The 15,948-nt window shown below is 42.1% G+C and overlaps 1 protein-coding gene across 1 annotated transcript in view; it reads right to left on the reverse strand.

Annotated features, from left to right (window-relative positions):
* The window catches only part of TOX (thymocyte selection associated high mobility group box), a 234,374-nt gene that overhangs the window by 101,948 nt on the left and 116,478 nt on the right, over positions 1-15,948 (reverse strand). Inside the window, exon 2 of the mRNA XM_068396986.1 lies at positions 5,780-5,845. Within this exon, the coding sequence (XP_068253087.1) occupies positions 5,780-5,845 (66 nt within the window). The remainder of the gene's footprint in view (positions 1-5,779; positions 5,846-15,948) is intronic.

The raw sequence follows: 15,948 nt of genomic DNA on the forward strand, positions 1-15,948 counted from the left end.
TTAAACTGAGAGAGGGTAGATTTAGATTGGACACAGGAAGAAATTCTTTTCTGTGAGGGTGGTGAGACAGAGGAAGAGGTTGTCCAGAGAGCTTGTGGATGTCCCGTCACTGGAAGTGTTCAACGTCAGTTTGGATAGGGCTTTGAGCAATCTGATTTACTGAAAGATGTCCCTGTCCATGGCAGGTGGTTGGAATAGATAATCTTCAAAGATGCCTTCTAACTCAAACCATTCTATGATAAATGTATACATAGCCTTGTTAATGCAGCTGTTGATTTATTTTTATCAGGGACTCAATTCTTTCCAGACTGTGCCTGATGCTAAGACACATTAAAAGATTAAATTCTACACAAAAGGGAAAGGTAGGGTAAAATTACCTCTACCTTTAACCCCTCATTCAGGATCTGAAAGATCTGCCTGATGTTTCTCTTTCCCTAAGGCCATTTAAACCTACATCGCTCTTTTTTTTTTTTTTTTTTTTTTTTTAAAGTGGCGTCTATAGCATACTCCAGAGAAATGGAGGTGCAAGAAGTGGACTCCCTTCTGCTCATACTCTATTTTTGAAATTAAAAGATACTGGACCAGAAAGAGGGAGGTGAAATATGGTCCAAAACAGCCCTGAACTGCAGCCAGCCAGCAGACTGACCAGGTGGCATTGCCCTCTCACTGTGGAGCAGCCTCTCAACCAATGAGCAAAGGCTTTCCAGCTTTTGGGCAGGATTGCTCTGGACTTCAGGGTAGTATGTATCCATGGGACTACACTGGACCACTTAGTGATTCACCATCTAAGAATGCTGCTTTTTCTGAATCCTTTCCAAGGCAGCCAACTCCCACCTTCTCTGCTGACTGTGGCTCTAGAAGAAGGAGAAGAGAGAAGAGCCATATCTTCTTGTAGGAACGGTATACAGTACCCTGAAATTGTAGTCTGCCTACAGTGAAGGACCAACAGAGAGCAAGAGAGGGCAGCTATTATGTAGCATTTATCCATCCTTACTTCACATGAGTAATAGCTGTTCCATTAATACTCTAAGAAATTAGGGTATAAACATGTAAAATAAATTAGGGATATATCTAGGACCATGTGCATACGGTAACAAAAGGCGGGATAACCCTTTAGTTTCCTATTAATACGAAAAATGTCTCTGTTGGACGTCATTCTATCCCATTTTACCCTGGAGCTGCACAGGACAAAACAGTTTTGACTTCCATGGTGCCCACTGTATCAAAAAGCATGCATCTTATACAGATGTCCCTGGCATAGCTCTGCGAGGGAGGAAAATACAATCTCCGTGCAAGCAGTACTCCTTCCTCTGCCTCGGGTATCTCTTTTCTTCCCACTGGGTACTGCCTCAAACCATAAGCTCCAGGCCAGTTCTCCTCCCTTCCCTTTGGATCATGCAGAGGATTTGGCAGTTAGATTTGTTACCCTTAACATTTACCAGGCCTCAGGAAGGCTACAAAAGTGCTGAGGCTCTGTGCAACAGAGTCCTGAATTACATTCTGTATTGTGACTAGGAAGAAATGTAAAATAAACAATATAATTTTACAGTGCTGTGCGTGGCCCACAAGTTACAGGAGGAGGAATTATATGGAGAGCAATTCATCTCCGAGATTCCAATTATAGGTGTGGGGAGAAAACAATATATTTGTGAGAATTTGAAATGCAGAGCAGTTGTCATAGTTTTATTTTTAAATGATAAATATTTTCAGATCGAAGTGCAATTAGTAGTGAAAATGTCATATAGTTTTACTGTGTATGTTTGTTAATATGGTTGGCATAACTCATTTAGGAGATGCCTGCAGTGCAGAGTCCTGTACTACATATATCATAACCAAAAATACAGTACTTATATATATAAAATGTACACAGAGACAACATTGCCAAACAGCCTTTTGGGACAGTCTAAAAGAATATCATTAATTTTTACTGGATACTTACACTTCTGGCTCAGTTCCAGCACTGGCTTTCTGTAAAAATCATTTCAAGTATAGAATTATGCTATTTGCTTGCAGCAACATCTCAGGAACAGTAGTGAGCCATATGTTGCTACTTAGCAACTTAGTCTATAAGTCCCAAAGCATGTACTGATTTGAAAATTGAACAGAAATTATAATTGTTGAGGGATGCTGTGAGGCAACTTGTCTTGGATTACCAAGCTATGCAGATGTTTGATGTTATACAGCAAAAGGAACAAAACTACATTTTTCCTGTCCAATGGCTGAGTTTTTATTTATGTTAGCCTAAAGGGGATAAATTGATTAAAACCCTTAAAATAATACAAGGTGATGTTTTTCTGGATATGAACACTTTGCAGTAAACAGAAAGAACTGAAGTGCAAAGTTCAGCTATTTTCAGGGCAACTGAAACATTTCTGATGTCTAAATTTTATTTTCTTCTGCAACACAGTTTATTTTATAGCCCCAACTTTCTTGAAATGCTGGATTCTAGGAAAAGGTAGAGGGAAAAGGCAAAACAAGCAAAACTAACTTCTCAGGGTTAGATCCAAAGCAAGGATGTAAGCACGTTAGCGTGCAAAAACCTGCCTCTATAGTCACATAATCCTGAAGACAGCCTAGTGGAAACCCCTCGGTCTTTGGTGTTGTATACCATGACTCAGACTTACCTCCCAAATAAGCTGTGTCAGACTCTGAAATTAGAAAATGATGCCTGTGTCTGACTCAGCATGATCAGAGCTTGAATAAAAGTTTCTTATAGAACCATGCATCTCCTAACATGTGGGATTCATATTTCAGTTAACAGATGTGCATCCGTCAAGGAAAGTGGAGAAATGAATTCACTCATTCTGAAAGGATTCAAACCCTCATCTCAGATCTCACAGGGGAACAACCAAGTTATTGGGGATGGGAGGGAGCCCACGCTCCTCTCACTGAGGTCATACAACTGCAAGGCTCACGAGGACTGATACAAAATGGACACAGGAGAAAACTCGATGGAATAAGTGACAAGGCTTTCATCTGGGAGAGAACATTTTCTCATCTTTTCTTATGGGACTATTTGTTTTACATCCAGTAACAGTGAGGGGAAAATGAACAAATAGTCACGAAAACAGGGACCAGACAATACAGTCACATCCGTTCCTCTTCCTCTCCCTCCCCAGTAAGGTACACAATCTGGCATGCTTTGTTTTCAGAGCAGTGAATATTGTATTCTGTCCAGTTTTAACATGCTGATTGGATGTTGAAATGGTAGTCAGTTCACCAATTTTGGGTGACCACCAAATGTTTATGCCCAAGATAGGAACAGCGCCCCATTATAGTCCGTGAAGACCTCACCAATATTGCCAATGAAGAACTGCTTAGCTCCTTTGAGGAATGACTAGCAGCGATCTACATCAGGAATAGGTTCAGGAAGGCTTCTCTTGCAGTACCAGTTCTTACCTAAACAAGAGAGAGGCAGGATTTCCAACACACCCCCAGCTTCCTGCTCCTAGAGTGGTTTTTGCCTCATTTTAAAAATATTGTTATTGTTACAGGCTTTCATCTATATTCACTTAAAAACCACTGCAACAGTGTAAGCACCAGGAAAGCATTACAGCAAGGGAAAGGAGGATGTGACAGCTCAAGACTGATGGCTTCTCTCAAACAGGAACAGGAGGCTGTTTAACTGGTGTGCATTTGCTAATAACCAATACTGTGCCTAGCAGTTGAGATACCTCTTGTCACACAGATCCCCCAGCAAAGGACAGAGTTTTGACACCTGCCCCTGGGTTTTGAACTCCACACAGGAGCCAGACACCCAAGAGCTTAGCTTTGCCATAGTGAGATTTTAAGTCTGTAAGCCCTTTCTTGGTTCCAGCCGTTAGCAAGCATTCAGGGTTTTCTGTCATCTTTGAATTTGGAAATGTCACATTTGATAGATTTTTTTCCTTGAAGACAAAATCATTTGCACTTGAAATATCCAGGCCTGGATACTTTAAAGGTACTTTAAGCACCTTACTTCCACTGAAACCAGTGAGTGTTAGATGCATAAATATCTCTGAGCATCTGGGCCTTGTTAGCACATGTAGAAACTGCATAAAAGATTAAAACTTATACTCTTAATTTTTCAATATGCCATTTAAATTATTTAAACTGCATGCATACACAGTACAAAAATATCAACAGAAGAAAAATAATTCTGATGTATAACATACATTTGCAATTCTTTATTCAAAACTATTTAAGACAGACATAATGATTCTCTGAAAGGTAGCAGCTGCTTTATAACAGCAATCATTCACAGAGTTTGTATTTCTACTGTTTCAAACAAATTCAATTAGCCCTTGCACTTCAAAACCCTTAAGGCATAAATGAGATGATACTAGGCTGCTTTAATCTAATAGTAATACTAAAACTTGTCAGTACAGTTTTTGGATTAATGGTTAGAGAAAAATTAATAATATAATTTTTCATTTTTTAATCAAACAGTTCTATTCTAAACTACCTCTGGATCTTGGAGGGTTCTTAGCTGAATAAGTTCAATCACACACAAATCCTAAACGCAAAGTACAGTTGGTCTCCAAAGGTATTTCAAAATAACTTCAACAGAAGGCTGGGAAGCAACATGGTGGAACATTTCAAAGACTGTCTTTTTGGATTGAAAAATGATGTAGCTCATCTCACACAACCTTTTGCTTCCCTGACCCCAAATGAACCTGTGTACTACACATCATGATTAGTTAGTTAGACCAACATGGCTATCTGAAAAACCCTACTTCATGAGGACATTTAGCTTTGAATGTACTGTCACTTTCCAAAGCTGTTGATTCCTAAATGACATCCTGGTCATCTACACACATTTACTATGCATGCAACCTTATTTCCCACCTAATGAGAGCTCTTCATATAATCCTACAAGTCCTGTCAGAAAGAGGTATATCAGACTAGCCACTGCTGGGCCTGAGATATTGCATGACCTAGACCACAAGTCCGATTATTCAGGACAATTTCTGACACAGTCTAACTGACCTGCACCACTATCACCATCACCTAATAATGTGGAGTTAAACTGACCGAAACATGTGGAGTAAATGAAAATTTCTCCCCTACGTATAGATGTAGCTACAGGTAGACAAACCAAAAATTTCAAAACTATTTTTGCTTCTTAAGAAGCAATTAAAATCTTTCATTCTTAGAAACCTGTAGTATCTTAGGGTTCAAGTAGAAAGGTGAAAGATTTTTAAATAGACACCTAATATCAGAATTTAGTGTGTAGGGTTTCCCAAAAGAGAAAAGACTGAAAAATACCTGTAAAGAATCCACAACACATTAAACCTTTTGGGCTGCAAGCTACAGAAGACCAAGTCATTGCCTTAACCCCACTGCTAATGGTGTAATATTAGCAACATTCCGTAGCCATAAGATTAGTGCTCAAAATGCAATTCTTCAACTACAACTGTCCTACAAGTGATAATTAAAGCTATTTGCGACATGTGTAGCTTATAATGATTAACTTGTCTGCAGTCAGACAAACAAATAACCTGCACCTGTAAAGACTTTATTTCCTGAAGGTAAAACAACTGTTTAGGAATGATCATGCTGGCAAAACAGCTGCTTGCATTCTGGAGAGGAAACAAGGTAGTATCTTTTAACAAACGCCAACTCTGGTGTTTTATCAGCTCTATCTCATTAACTGGAAACAGGGCTTAAATGCTTTGTTTATAAATTATGATTATTCCTGATTGCAGCAGTTACTGATAGTGCCACTCATTTGCAATGCAACTCTTTGAAATTGTTTAATTACAATTTGAAACAAGGCAGAGAAGATCAATTAACCCACCTGGCTGGCTGGCACATAGTCCTGGCTTGGCTCTGTCATACTCATATACATGTTCTCACCGTCAAACTGCAAAGGAAATAATAGTAAAAATTCAGCAAACTTGAATATTTTTCAGCATTGACTGAAAAAACACAGTAGCCATAAAATAAGATTACAGCCTGGTTTTAGAGACTTGTAATTGCGTGTGTGCATCTTGTCTTTGATGTTTCTGTTGTCATCCTTATTGACCCTGGATGTCAGTGATTTGGAGTAATTAGCGCTCTAGTAATTACAGCTAGCAAGCAAGAAATGAATGGTTTCCTTTCATCTGCAATCTGTTTTAAAACAAAATGGCTCATTTTGTGCACCATGTATACATATTGCTGTTGGTTGTAATGAAGGATAAGTGAATTGCACAGTTACTGAGAAAAGGAAGATCAGAATAGAAACTGCACTAAAATGCATCTAATGGATTCCAACTTTAGCTTCTGAGCAGAACAAGTTGAAATTTCAAAACAAATTAAACCCCCTCCTATTGAAATGTTCCTGTATCAGAAAGTAGGAAATACATTTTCAGACAGCTTTCAGACATCTGAATGTATGAAACGGTATACATTCAAAGTCAGAATTGCAAAAATACCCTTCTGTAAATGATAAATATCATTCCTGGAAACATATACAAAGCTTTTTTGTTGTTGCTCTTTTTCTCCCCTCAGCTGCAGTTAAGAAGTAACAGAAATGTGATAGAAAGGAGTTGATTAAAATCTGGAGGTCTAGATGGAGAAAAATTGTCAGAACTGAAGCCTCATCCTGTACCAACACAAAGAAGTATAAAACAACTGATTTCTTATGTAATCTGGAAAACGACCCCACAGAACTCTTGTCATGCCCGCTCAAGTGGCAGTGCCAACAAGGCAACTATAGTCCCAGTCACTGCTCAGGAAGTAGGGAAAATCTTTTCAAACCTTTCAAGTAGAAATGAACAACAGCAGGAATCCCCATCCCCAGTCATCAGCCACAAATTTCCAGCTGTTACGAGGTCTGTTTGAAATAACTTTCACCTGACCCCTTCTGTGAATGTTTGGAGTGACATATTTTGGAAACGAGCCATTATTTTTGATGACAAGGCGGCATTTTTAATAAGTCCCCAGTACTGAGCTTGCTCTGCTCCTACAGAAGGTGGCAGTGAAATATCCCATAGACATTTCTTGATAGGTGCTGAGCATCTTGGGTTATTCTACCTACAACTAGACCAAAGTGGCAAAGTCAAACTGTGGCTTTGGCAGATAGCTCTACCAATTTTTGCTGAGGCAGCTGAAAAGGCTTCAGCTTCCAACTGTTCATCCTCTTTCTCTGCTAGACACTACAAGGCTTGTAACAGCAGCAGTAGAAATGAACAAGTGCCAGCTCCTGGCACAGCAGTTGATGGTCTGCCCTTCCTGGCCAGAGCTATTTAATGAATAGTCACAGTCTATCTGTTGAAGTCCTAGTTTCATGGGTGGGAAAGGATTATGCCATGGGCACAGATCTGCCATAGGGAATAGAGTATTTCCAAAGTTTGATGGAATAGAGATAGTTGGATTAGATCTTAAAAACAGGGACTGATGATTGTTTCGTTATTGTTTCTTGTTTACACCTGCCATTTCTTTCAGCTTTCTCATTCAAGAATGTTCTTATTTATTAGCATTCAAAGTAGAGTTTTGGAGAAAATTTTTTAGCATCTGGATTGTTTGCACACTGGGAAAAAAGGACAATGCATTATTTCTTCTACTCAGATGGACATGTGAATTTCTGAAGAGAGATTTCACTCAGCCTGCAACTGGAAGCCAAGCGCTCCAGTGCAAGGCCTATAGGAGCTCAACTTATTCATTTGCAGAAGGCAAAGGCAGGGACTGGGAGAATGAAGAATCGCTCACTGTAGGAGGAGATCGGGTTCGAGACCATCTAAGGAACCTGAAGGTGCACAAGTCCATGGGACCTGATGAGGTGCATCTGCGGGTCCTGAGGGAACTGGTGGATGTAGTTGCCAAGCCACTATCCATCATTTTTGAGAAGTCGTGGCAGTCTGGTGAAGTTCCCACTGACTGGAAAAGGGGAAACATAACCCCCATTTTTAAAAAGGGAAAAAAGGAAGACCTAGGGAACTACAGGCCAGTCAGTCTCACCTCTGTGCCTGGCAAGATCACAGAGCAGATCCTCTGTAAACTATACTAAGGCACATGGAAAACAAGGAGGGGACTGGTGACAGCCAACATGGCTTCATTAAGGGCAAATCGTGCCTGACAAATTTGATGACCTTCTACGATGGGGTTACAGCACTGGTGGACAGGGAAGGAGCGACTGATGTCATCCACCTGGACTTGTGCAAAGCAGTTGACACTGTCCCACATGACATCTTTGTCTCTAAATTGGAGAGACATGGGCTTGACGGATGGACCACTTGGTGGATAAGGAATTGGCTGGATGGTTGCACTCAAAGAGTTGTGATCAATGGCTCGATGTCCAAGTGGAGACCAATGACGAGTGGCGTTCCTCAGGGGTCGGTATTGGGACCAGCCTGTTTAACATTGCTGTCGACATGGACAGTGGGATTGAGTGTGCCCTCAGCAAGTCTGCCGATGACACCAAGCTGTGTGGTGTGGTCAACACGCTGGAGCACCTCTCCTATGAAGACAGGCTGAGACAGTTGGGGCTGTTCAGCCTGGAGAAGAGAAGGCTCTGGGGAGACCTCATAGCAGCTTTCCAGTAGCTGAAGGGGGCCTACAGGAAAGCTGGAGAGAGACTTTTTGCAAGGGCATGTAGTGATAGGACAAGGGGTTACAGTCTTAAACTGAAAGAGGGTAGATTTAGATTAGATATTAGGAAAAAATTTTTTCCTGTGAGGGTGGTGAGACACAGGAACAAGTTGCCCAGAGAAGATGTGGATGCGCCCTCCCTGGAAGTGTTCAAAGCCAGGCTGGATGGGGCTTTGAGCAACCTGGTCTAGTGGAAAGGTGTCCCTGCCTGTGGCAGGGGGGTTGGAACTAGATGATCTTTAAGGTCCCTTCCATCCCAAACTGTTCCATGATTCTATGATCCTAGCTTGTCAGATAAAAGGCTGAAATATGACTTGATCACTGTAGTTGGTACTTACACCCTGGAAAGACGCCTGATAGCAAGATGTCAGCCTTCCTGACAGTGGTATAATGAGATCTAGTGTTGCGAAATGGGAGTTACAGAAATTCAGTTCTGAAATAAGACACAAGTTCCTACTTGTAGGAATTTTGTAGGTACTTGTAGGTAATTAAGCATTATGTCAACAGCAAACACATCATTTCTCAGACATTTTAAAATGAAGTTAGATATCTCTTTCAGAAAAGACGCATTCCTTATATTTATGAGAAATCCTATGGACAGGATAGTTACGCTGGCTGGTTATGGGAGCCCTGTGTGTCCTGGAAACTATGATTCCTTAAGTTTACTATTTTGAATTTCTCTCATTATCCTCATATATTTGCTGCACTACCTTGGAAACATTGCTATAACTCAAATATTATGTTGCATATGTTTAGTTGCAAAGAACATGAAGAAATTTGTTTCCTTTCCTGCATACTGGCTAGATACAGTCCAGGGTTATTTCAATTTATTTTGCCTTCTATAATACCTGACCCTGAGATTCAAGAATGTTTTTGAAGTAAACTACTCTTCAAGATAATTCCCTCTTTTGGATGTTTGGTCATCTGTCCTTGCTCCCAAGCTTGCAATCGCCAAGTCTGCATTCACAGAAAAAAAATCCCTAAGGTCATTTTCCCATGAATCTTGGAAATTTTCATCATTCTGTTATTGTTCTTGCATCATCTGCCTACCTGATCGGTGCCTTGCTACTCTGGCACTGATAGGATCTTGGATCTCAGCCTTTCCTGTTCATTGCTTGTGGCCCTCTATTTAGCTCAGAAATGCTTTTGTTCTACCATCTGTGGGCTTATCAATGAAACTGAAAAACAAAACTCTACCTAAAGTTAACCTTCTTGGCATTTTGGCTTGGCCTTAAATAAGAAATGACCTTCTGCAATGTTTTGGATGAACTTGTTAGGGTAAATTCTCAGAAAAATATATTGATCCATAATGCCTGTAAAATCTGAGTGACCTGTTAACATGTAAAAATACCCAGCTGCTGTTTGATTTATTAATTAATTTCTTCAATATTCAAACATGGAACTTAATCTGCAATATTTAGCATATGTTTGTTACAAGTTTGTGTAAGATGTGTAATAGGTTGTATAGTTCAATAAGATTTGATGCAATGTGTATTTTTTGTAGTGTTTACATTTGGTAATAGAATCATAGAATGGTTTCGGTTGGAAGGGACCTTAAAGATCATCTAGTTCCAACCACTCTGCCACAGGCAGGGACACCTTTCCACTAGACCACGTTGCTCAAAGCCTCATCCAATCTGGCCTTAAACACAGCCAGGGAGGGGACATCCACAACTTCTCTGGGCAACCTGTTCCAGTGTCTCACTACCCTCACAAGAAAGAATTTCTGCTTAATATCTAATCTAAATCTACCCTCTTTCAGTTTAAAACCATCACCCCTCATCCTATCATGACATGCCCTTGTAAAAATGTCCCTCTCCAGCTTTCCTGTAGGCCCCCTTCAGGTACTGGAAGGCTTCTGTAAGGTCTTCTCGGACCCTTCTCTTCTCCAGGCTGAACGGCCCCAACTCTCTCATCCTGTCTTCATAGGAGAGGTGCTCCATCCCTCTGATCATCTTCGTGGCCCTCCTCTGGACTTGTTCCAACAGCTCCACGTCCTTCTTATGTTGGGGGCCCCAGAACCCGACGCAGGATGTGGGCTGTAACACATTAGCTGACACTAACACTGTTGCCATGTTAGTATTTGTACTACCTTTGCAGCTATCATCTAAATTATTATCTGCCCTCAGTTTAGTGCAGTGTGGTGCATGGCTCCTTGGTGGTTCCTAAGACATCAGATGTGAGCCTGAAAAACACCCATAAACTTGAATGATGAAGCATATACACATGCACTTCCTACGGCAGGTGTTGTCAGGAGACACTTCCTTTAAGTTCTCAATGTTTATGAAAATGTTTATAAAAGAGTGAAATTATGATTCTTGTAAACCAAAATAAAACAAAACATTTACTTCAGTGCTGAATTGTTTATTCATCACCTCCTTTTGCAGCTACCAAAGAAGTATGGAATACAGATGATCTATACATCCCACCCCAGCAAAAAAAAAAGGTACACAAGCCTTCAGTAACAAGAAATTGAGAGACAGATGCAGCACATTGTATCTGTGCCCACCATGCACCAACGTGACTATCCCACATTGAAACAATAAACAGAAAAATATGCCAACGATTTGATCACCTGGAAGATGCTCCTGTTGTTTTTCCCATGTATATCAGAAGCTTCCAAAACAAGCTCCTAAACCCTACAAATGAACATTGAATCATTTCACCTTTTTATACACTGCTTTGTAACATACAGGCTATGCAGCATGGCATCTCTCAACAGCTCTCCTCCAGGGCAGCTTAACTCATGCTACATAGAATCATAGAATCATAGAATGGTTTGGGTTGGAAGGGACCTTAAAGATCATCTAGTTCCAACCCCCTGCCATGGGCAGGGACACCTTTCCACAAGACCACGTTGCTCAAAGCCTCATCTACCCTGGCCTTAAACACTGCCAGGGAGGGGGCAGCCACAACTTCTCTGGGCAACCTGTTCTAGTGTCTCACCACCCTCACAGGAAAGGATTTCTTCCTAATATCTAATCTAAATCTACCCTCTTTCAGTTTAAAACCATTCCCCCTCGTCCTGTCACTACCTGTCCTTGTAAAAAGCCTCTCTCCCGCTTTCCTGTAGGCCCCCTCAGGTACTGGAAGGCTGCTATGAGGTCTCCCCAGAGCCTTCTGTTCTCCAGGCTGAACAACTCCAACTATCTCATCCTGTCTTCATAGAAGAGGTGCTCCAGCCCTCTGGTCATCTTCATGGCCCTCCTCTGGACTTGGTAAAACAGGTCCATGTCCTTCTTATGTTGGGGGCCCCAGAGCTGAACACAGTACTCCAGGTGGGGTCTCACGAGAGTGGAGTAAAGGGGCAGAACCACCTCCCTTCACCTGCTGGCCACGCTGCTTTTGATGCAGCCCAGGATATGGTTGGCCTTCTGGTCTGCAAGCATGCACTGACGGCTCATGTTGAGCTTCTCGTCAACCATCACCCCCAAGTCCTTCTCCTCAGGGCTGCTCTTAATCCATTCTCCACCCAGCCTGTATTTGTGCTTGGGATTGCCCCGATCCACATGCAGGACCTTGCACTTGGCCTTGTTGAACTTCACGTGGTTCGCACAGGCCCAGCTCTCAAGCCTGTCAAGGTCCCTCTGGATGGCATCCCTTCCCTCCAGCATGTCGACCGCACCACACAGCTTGGTGTCATCAGCAAACTTGCTGAGGGTGCACTCAATCCCACTGTCCATGTCACTGACAAAGATGTTAAACAGGACCGGTCCCAATACCGACCCCTGAGGAACGCCACTCGTCACTGGTGTCCACTTGGACATCGAGCTGTTGACCGTAACTCTTTGAGTGCGACCATCCTGCCAGTTCTTTATCCACCGAGTGGCCCATCCTTCAAGCCCATGTCTCTCCAATTTAGAGACAAGGTTGTTGTGCGGGACAGTGTCAAATGCTTTGCACAAGTCCAGGTGGATGACATCAGTTGCTCTTCCCCTATCTACCAGTGCTGTAACCCCATCGTAGAAGGCCACCAAATTTGTCAGACATGATTTGCCCTTGGTGAAACCACCCTGGCTGTCACCAATCACCTCCTTGATTTCCATGTACCTCAGTATAGTTTACAGAGGATCTGCTCCGTGATCTTGCCAGGCACAGACGTGAGATGATGGATAGCGGCTTAGCAACTTGATCCGCCAGTTCCCTCAGGACTCGTGGATGCACCTCATCAGGTCCCATGGACTTGTGCACCTTCAGGTTCCTTAGATGGTCTCGAACCTGATCTTCTCCTACAGTGGGTGGTTCTTCATCCTTCCAGTCCCTGCCTCTGCCTTCTGCGACTTGGGTGGTGAGGCTAGAGCTCTTGCCGGTGTAGACTGAGGCAAAGAAGTCATTGAGTACCTCAGCCTTCTCCATATCCTGGGTAACCAGGTCCCCCGTTTCCTTCCGGGGAGGGCCCACATTTTCCTAGTCTTCCTTTTATCACCGACATACCTATAGAAGCATTTCTTGTTGTTCTTGACATCCCTGGCCAGATTTAATTCTACCAGGGCTTTAGCTTTCCTAACCTGGTCCCTGGCTGCTCGGACAATTTCCCTGTATTCCTCCCAGGCTACCTGTCCTTGCTTCCACCCTCTGTAGACTTCCTTCTTGTGCCTGAGTTTATCCAGAAGCTCCTTGTTCATCCACGCAGGCATTTTTGCCTGCCTTCCTCTTTGTCGGGATGCATCACTCCTGAGCCTGGAGGAGGTGGTCCTTGAATACTAACCAGCTTTCTTGGGCCCCTCTTCCCTCCAGGGCTTTATCCCAAGGGACTTTCCCAAGCAGGTCCCTGAAGAAGTCAAAGTCTGCTCTCCTGAAATCCAGGGTGGTGAGCTGGCTGCGCGCCCTCCTCGCTGCCCTATGGATCTTGAACTCCACCATTTCATGGTCACTGCAGCCAAGGCTACCCTTGAGCTTCACGTCCCCCACCAGCCCCTCCTTGTTGGTGAGAACAAGGTCCAGCATGGCACCTCTCCTCGTCAGCTCCTCTATCACTTGGAGAAGGAAGTTGTCATCCACGCATTCCAGGAACCTCCTGGATTGCTTGTGCCTAGCTGTGTTGTCCTTCTGACAGATATTGGGGTGGTTGAAGTCCCCCATGAGGACCAGGGCCTGTGAATGTGAGGCTACATCTATCTGTCTATGGAGGGCCTCATCCACTTGGCCATCCTGGTCAGGTGGCCTGTAGCAGATGCCCACTATAATGTCTCCCGTCCCTGCCCGCCCTTTAATCCTGACCCATAAGCTCTCTGTCAGCTCTTCCTTCATCCCCAGACAGAGCTCCATGCACTCAAACTGATCATCCACCTTGAATTCAGCTTTACAAGTGAGATGATTCATGCAACAGCAGTTCAAGCAATCTATCCGGGACAGACAGTGAATAAAAGGATCAGCAGATATGACCAAAACATGTCTCCAGTCACCAGATTTTACTTCCGGGTTATACTCCATGCCTCCAAAATTGCCTTATTTTACTCATCAGCCCAGGTCTGCAAGAATGTTGTATTTCCTGAACTTCCCTGACACTCATTGCTTGATTTCAAGCAAAGAAACTACACAACCGTCACTTAACCTGTGGATGATTCATCCAAACAGAACAGATGAAACACAAAGGCAAGCAGTTAATGAACTGTCTTTTATGAACCTATGTATGATGTATATATATCATATGACATTTCATCTAAAGCTTTCCCAATGTGTCTCCAAGATTCTTCAGTATCATTAAGGGTAGATTTCAAAATATTTCATTTTAATCTACTAAAAGTGAATGCTAATACAATATTCTGATGTGTGATAATAACTACTCTTGACAACATTTCTTTTCATATTAGTGTAACTGCATGAGAAGTTTGGGTGAGAGCAAACTAAGAATATGAGTGCATTGTAATACGAAAAGATATATACTGGGAACTATTTTTAATATATATTCAGAATTGCATCATATTCTTTATTTAAATTATTATTATAAATAAAACATACAGGCAACACTATGTCATGCCCAGTTAGAATCCCCCTTAGAATAACCCTTTTTAAAACACGTTATAATGTTCAGCAACCAGCATGTACAAAATATCCAAGTGCTGTTATTAAATGCAATTTACTCATATAAGTTAGGAACATAATTACATAAACACTGGCTGACTGTTACTGATGCAAAAGCTATGACATAGTTCAGCAAATGTCTGGAGTGGTAAGGTTATTTTATCAGGCATGGATTTACCAAGGGATGCAAAGCTGGCTTTTGTCTCCCATTAGCATGGCATCACATCAGAGTCATACAATGTAGTCACGGCCAGGAAGCCTGTTTTCATCTTCCCACTTAGGTTGCTTGCAGCCAACTCTGCCAGCATTTATAATAATGATTATGAAGTAGCAAAGCTTGCAAGAATGGTATTTTTTTTACTCATTCTTTATGAGCTTCTTTAAATGAAAAACACCCTATGTGGACTATGTCACAAAGACATTATAATCAGGTTGCAGAAACAAATAGAGAACAAAATTTCTCATGGTGACACCAACTTAAAGAATCTTCATTATAGCCTACATACACAGAAGAATTTGGAAGACAAAAAGGAAGGTGCAGTAGGGCAGAAAAAACTAGAAGGGGTTGAAAGCCAAAGAGGATAACTGGAAACAAAACATATTATATACTGCTAACTGTATGTCTGTATACAGTGATTATAAATGCAGAGACATACCTGCATTAGCTTCAGGCAGCTAGTTCAGATTACAACTGCCACAGGGATGCACAGGTTCAATGGAGGCTTCCAGTCTAACTATGTGTCCTCCTCTCCCCACAGGCTACCTTCTTCTGTGCCACATCACTCTGTCTTCATTGCCTGGGTCACCTATGCTATCTGGATTACAGGGATAATGAATTTTCACCCCTCTCTTTATCTCTGTCTCCTTGCTACCTCACACTTCTTTGCTGTTGTTGAGAAAAGTAAGTGTTTATTTTGTTCCTTTTTCATCCACAGATTTAAACTTCTGAGGGAATTGTGCATTTGCTTTCTCTTTGTATGCACATATATATATACGTGCCCTAAGTTCTGCAGGCATAGTTTTATTAGCTAAAAGACAAAAAATCAAGCACATGGATCTTTGAGCTTCTTCTGGTTCATCCTGAAGTGCAGCACAGTATGATAGTACTACATCTCGTCCAACTGCAGTGTAGGCAGGGAAACATGATGAATACTAGCCCATATGGCTTTCGATGCCAAAACAAGCTTGGGGCTGGGGAGTGGGCACAAATGTATCTCAACAGCGATATCCTGAAACATAGAGATTAAAGGAGAAGAAGCAAGGGGAGAGATGATCAAATTGGTGAAAGTTTCTGTATTTAATAAGTTCAGCTTCTGGGTAAAGCCACTTGGACTCGACATCCGGATTTCTTCAAAGGACGTTACAGATCTT

Source organism: Nyctibius grandis, chromosome 3 (genome assembly GCF_013368605.1).
Source record: "Nyctibius grandis isolate bNycGra1 chromosome 3, bNycGra1.pri, whole genome shotgun sequence".
Lineage (NCBI taxonomy): Eukaryota > Metazoa > Chordata > Aves > Nyctibiiformes > Nyctibiidae > Nyctibius > Nyctibius grandis.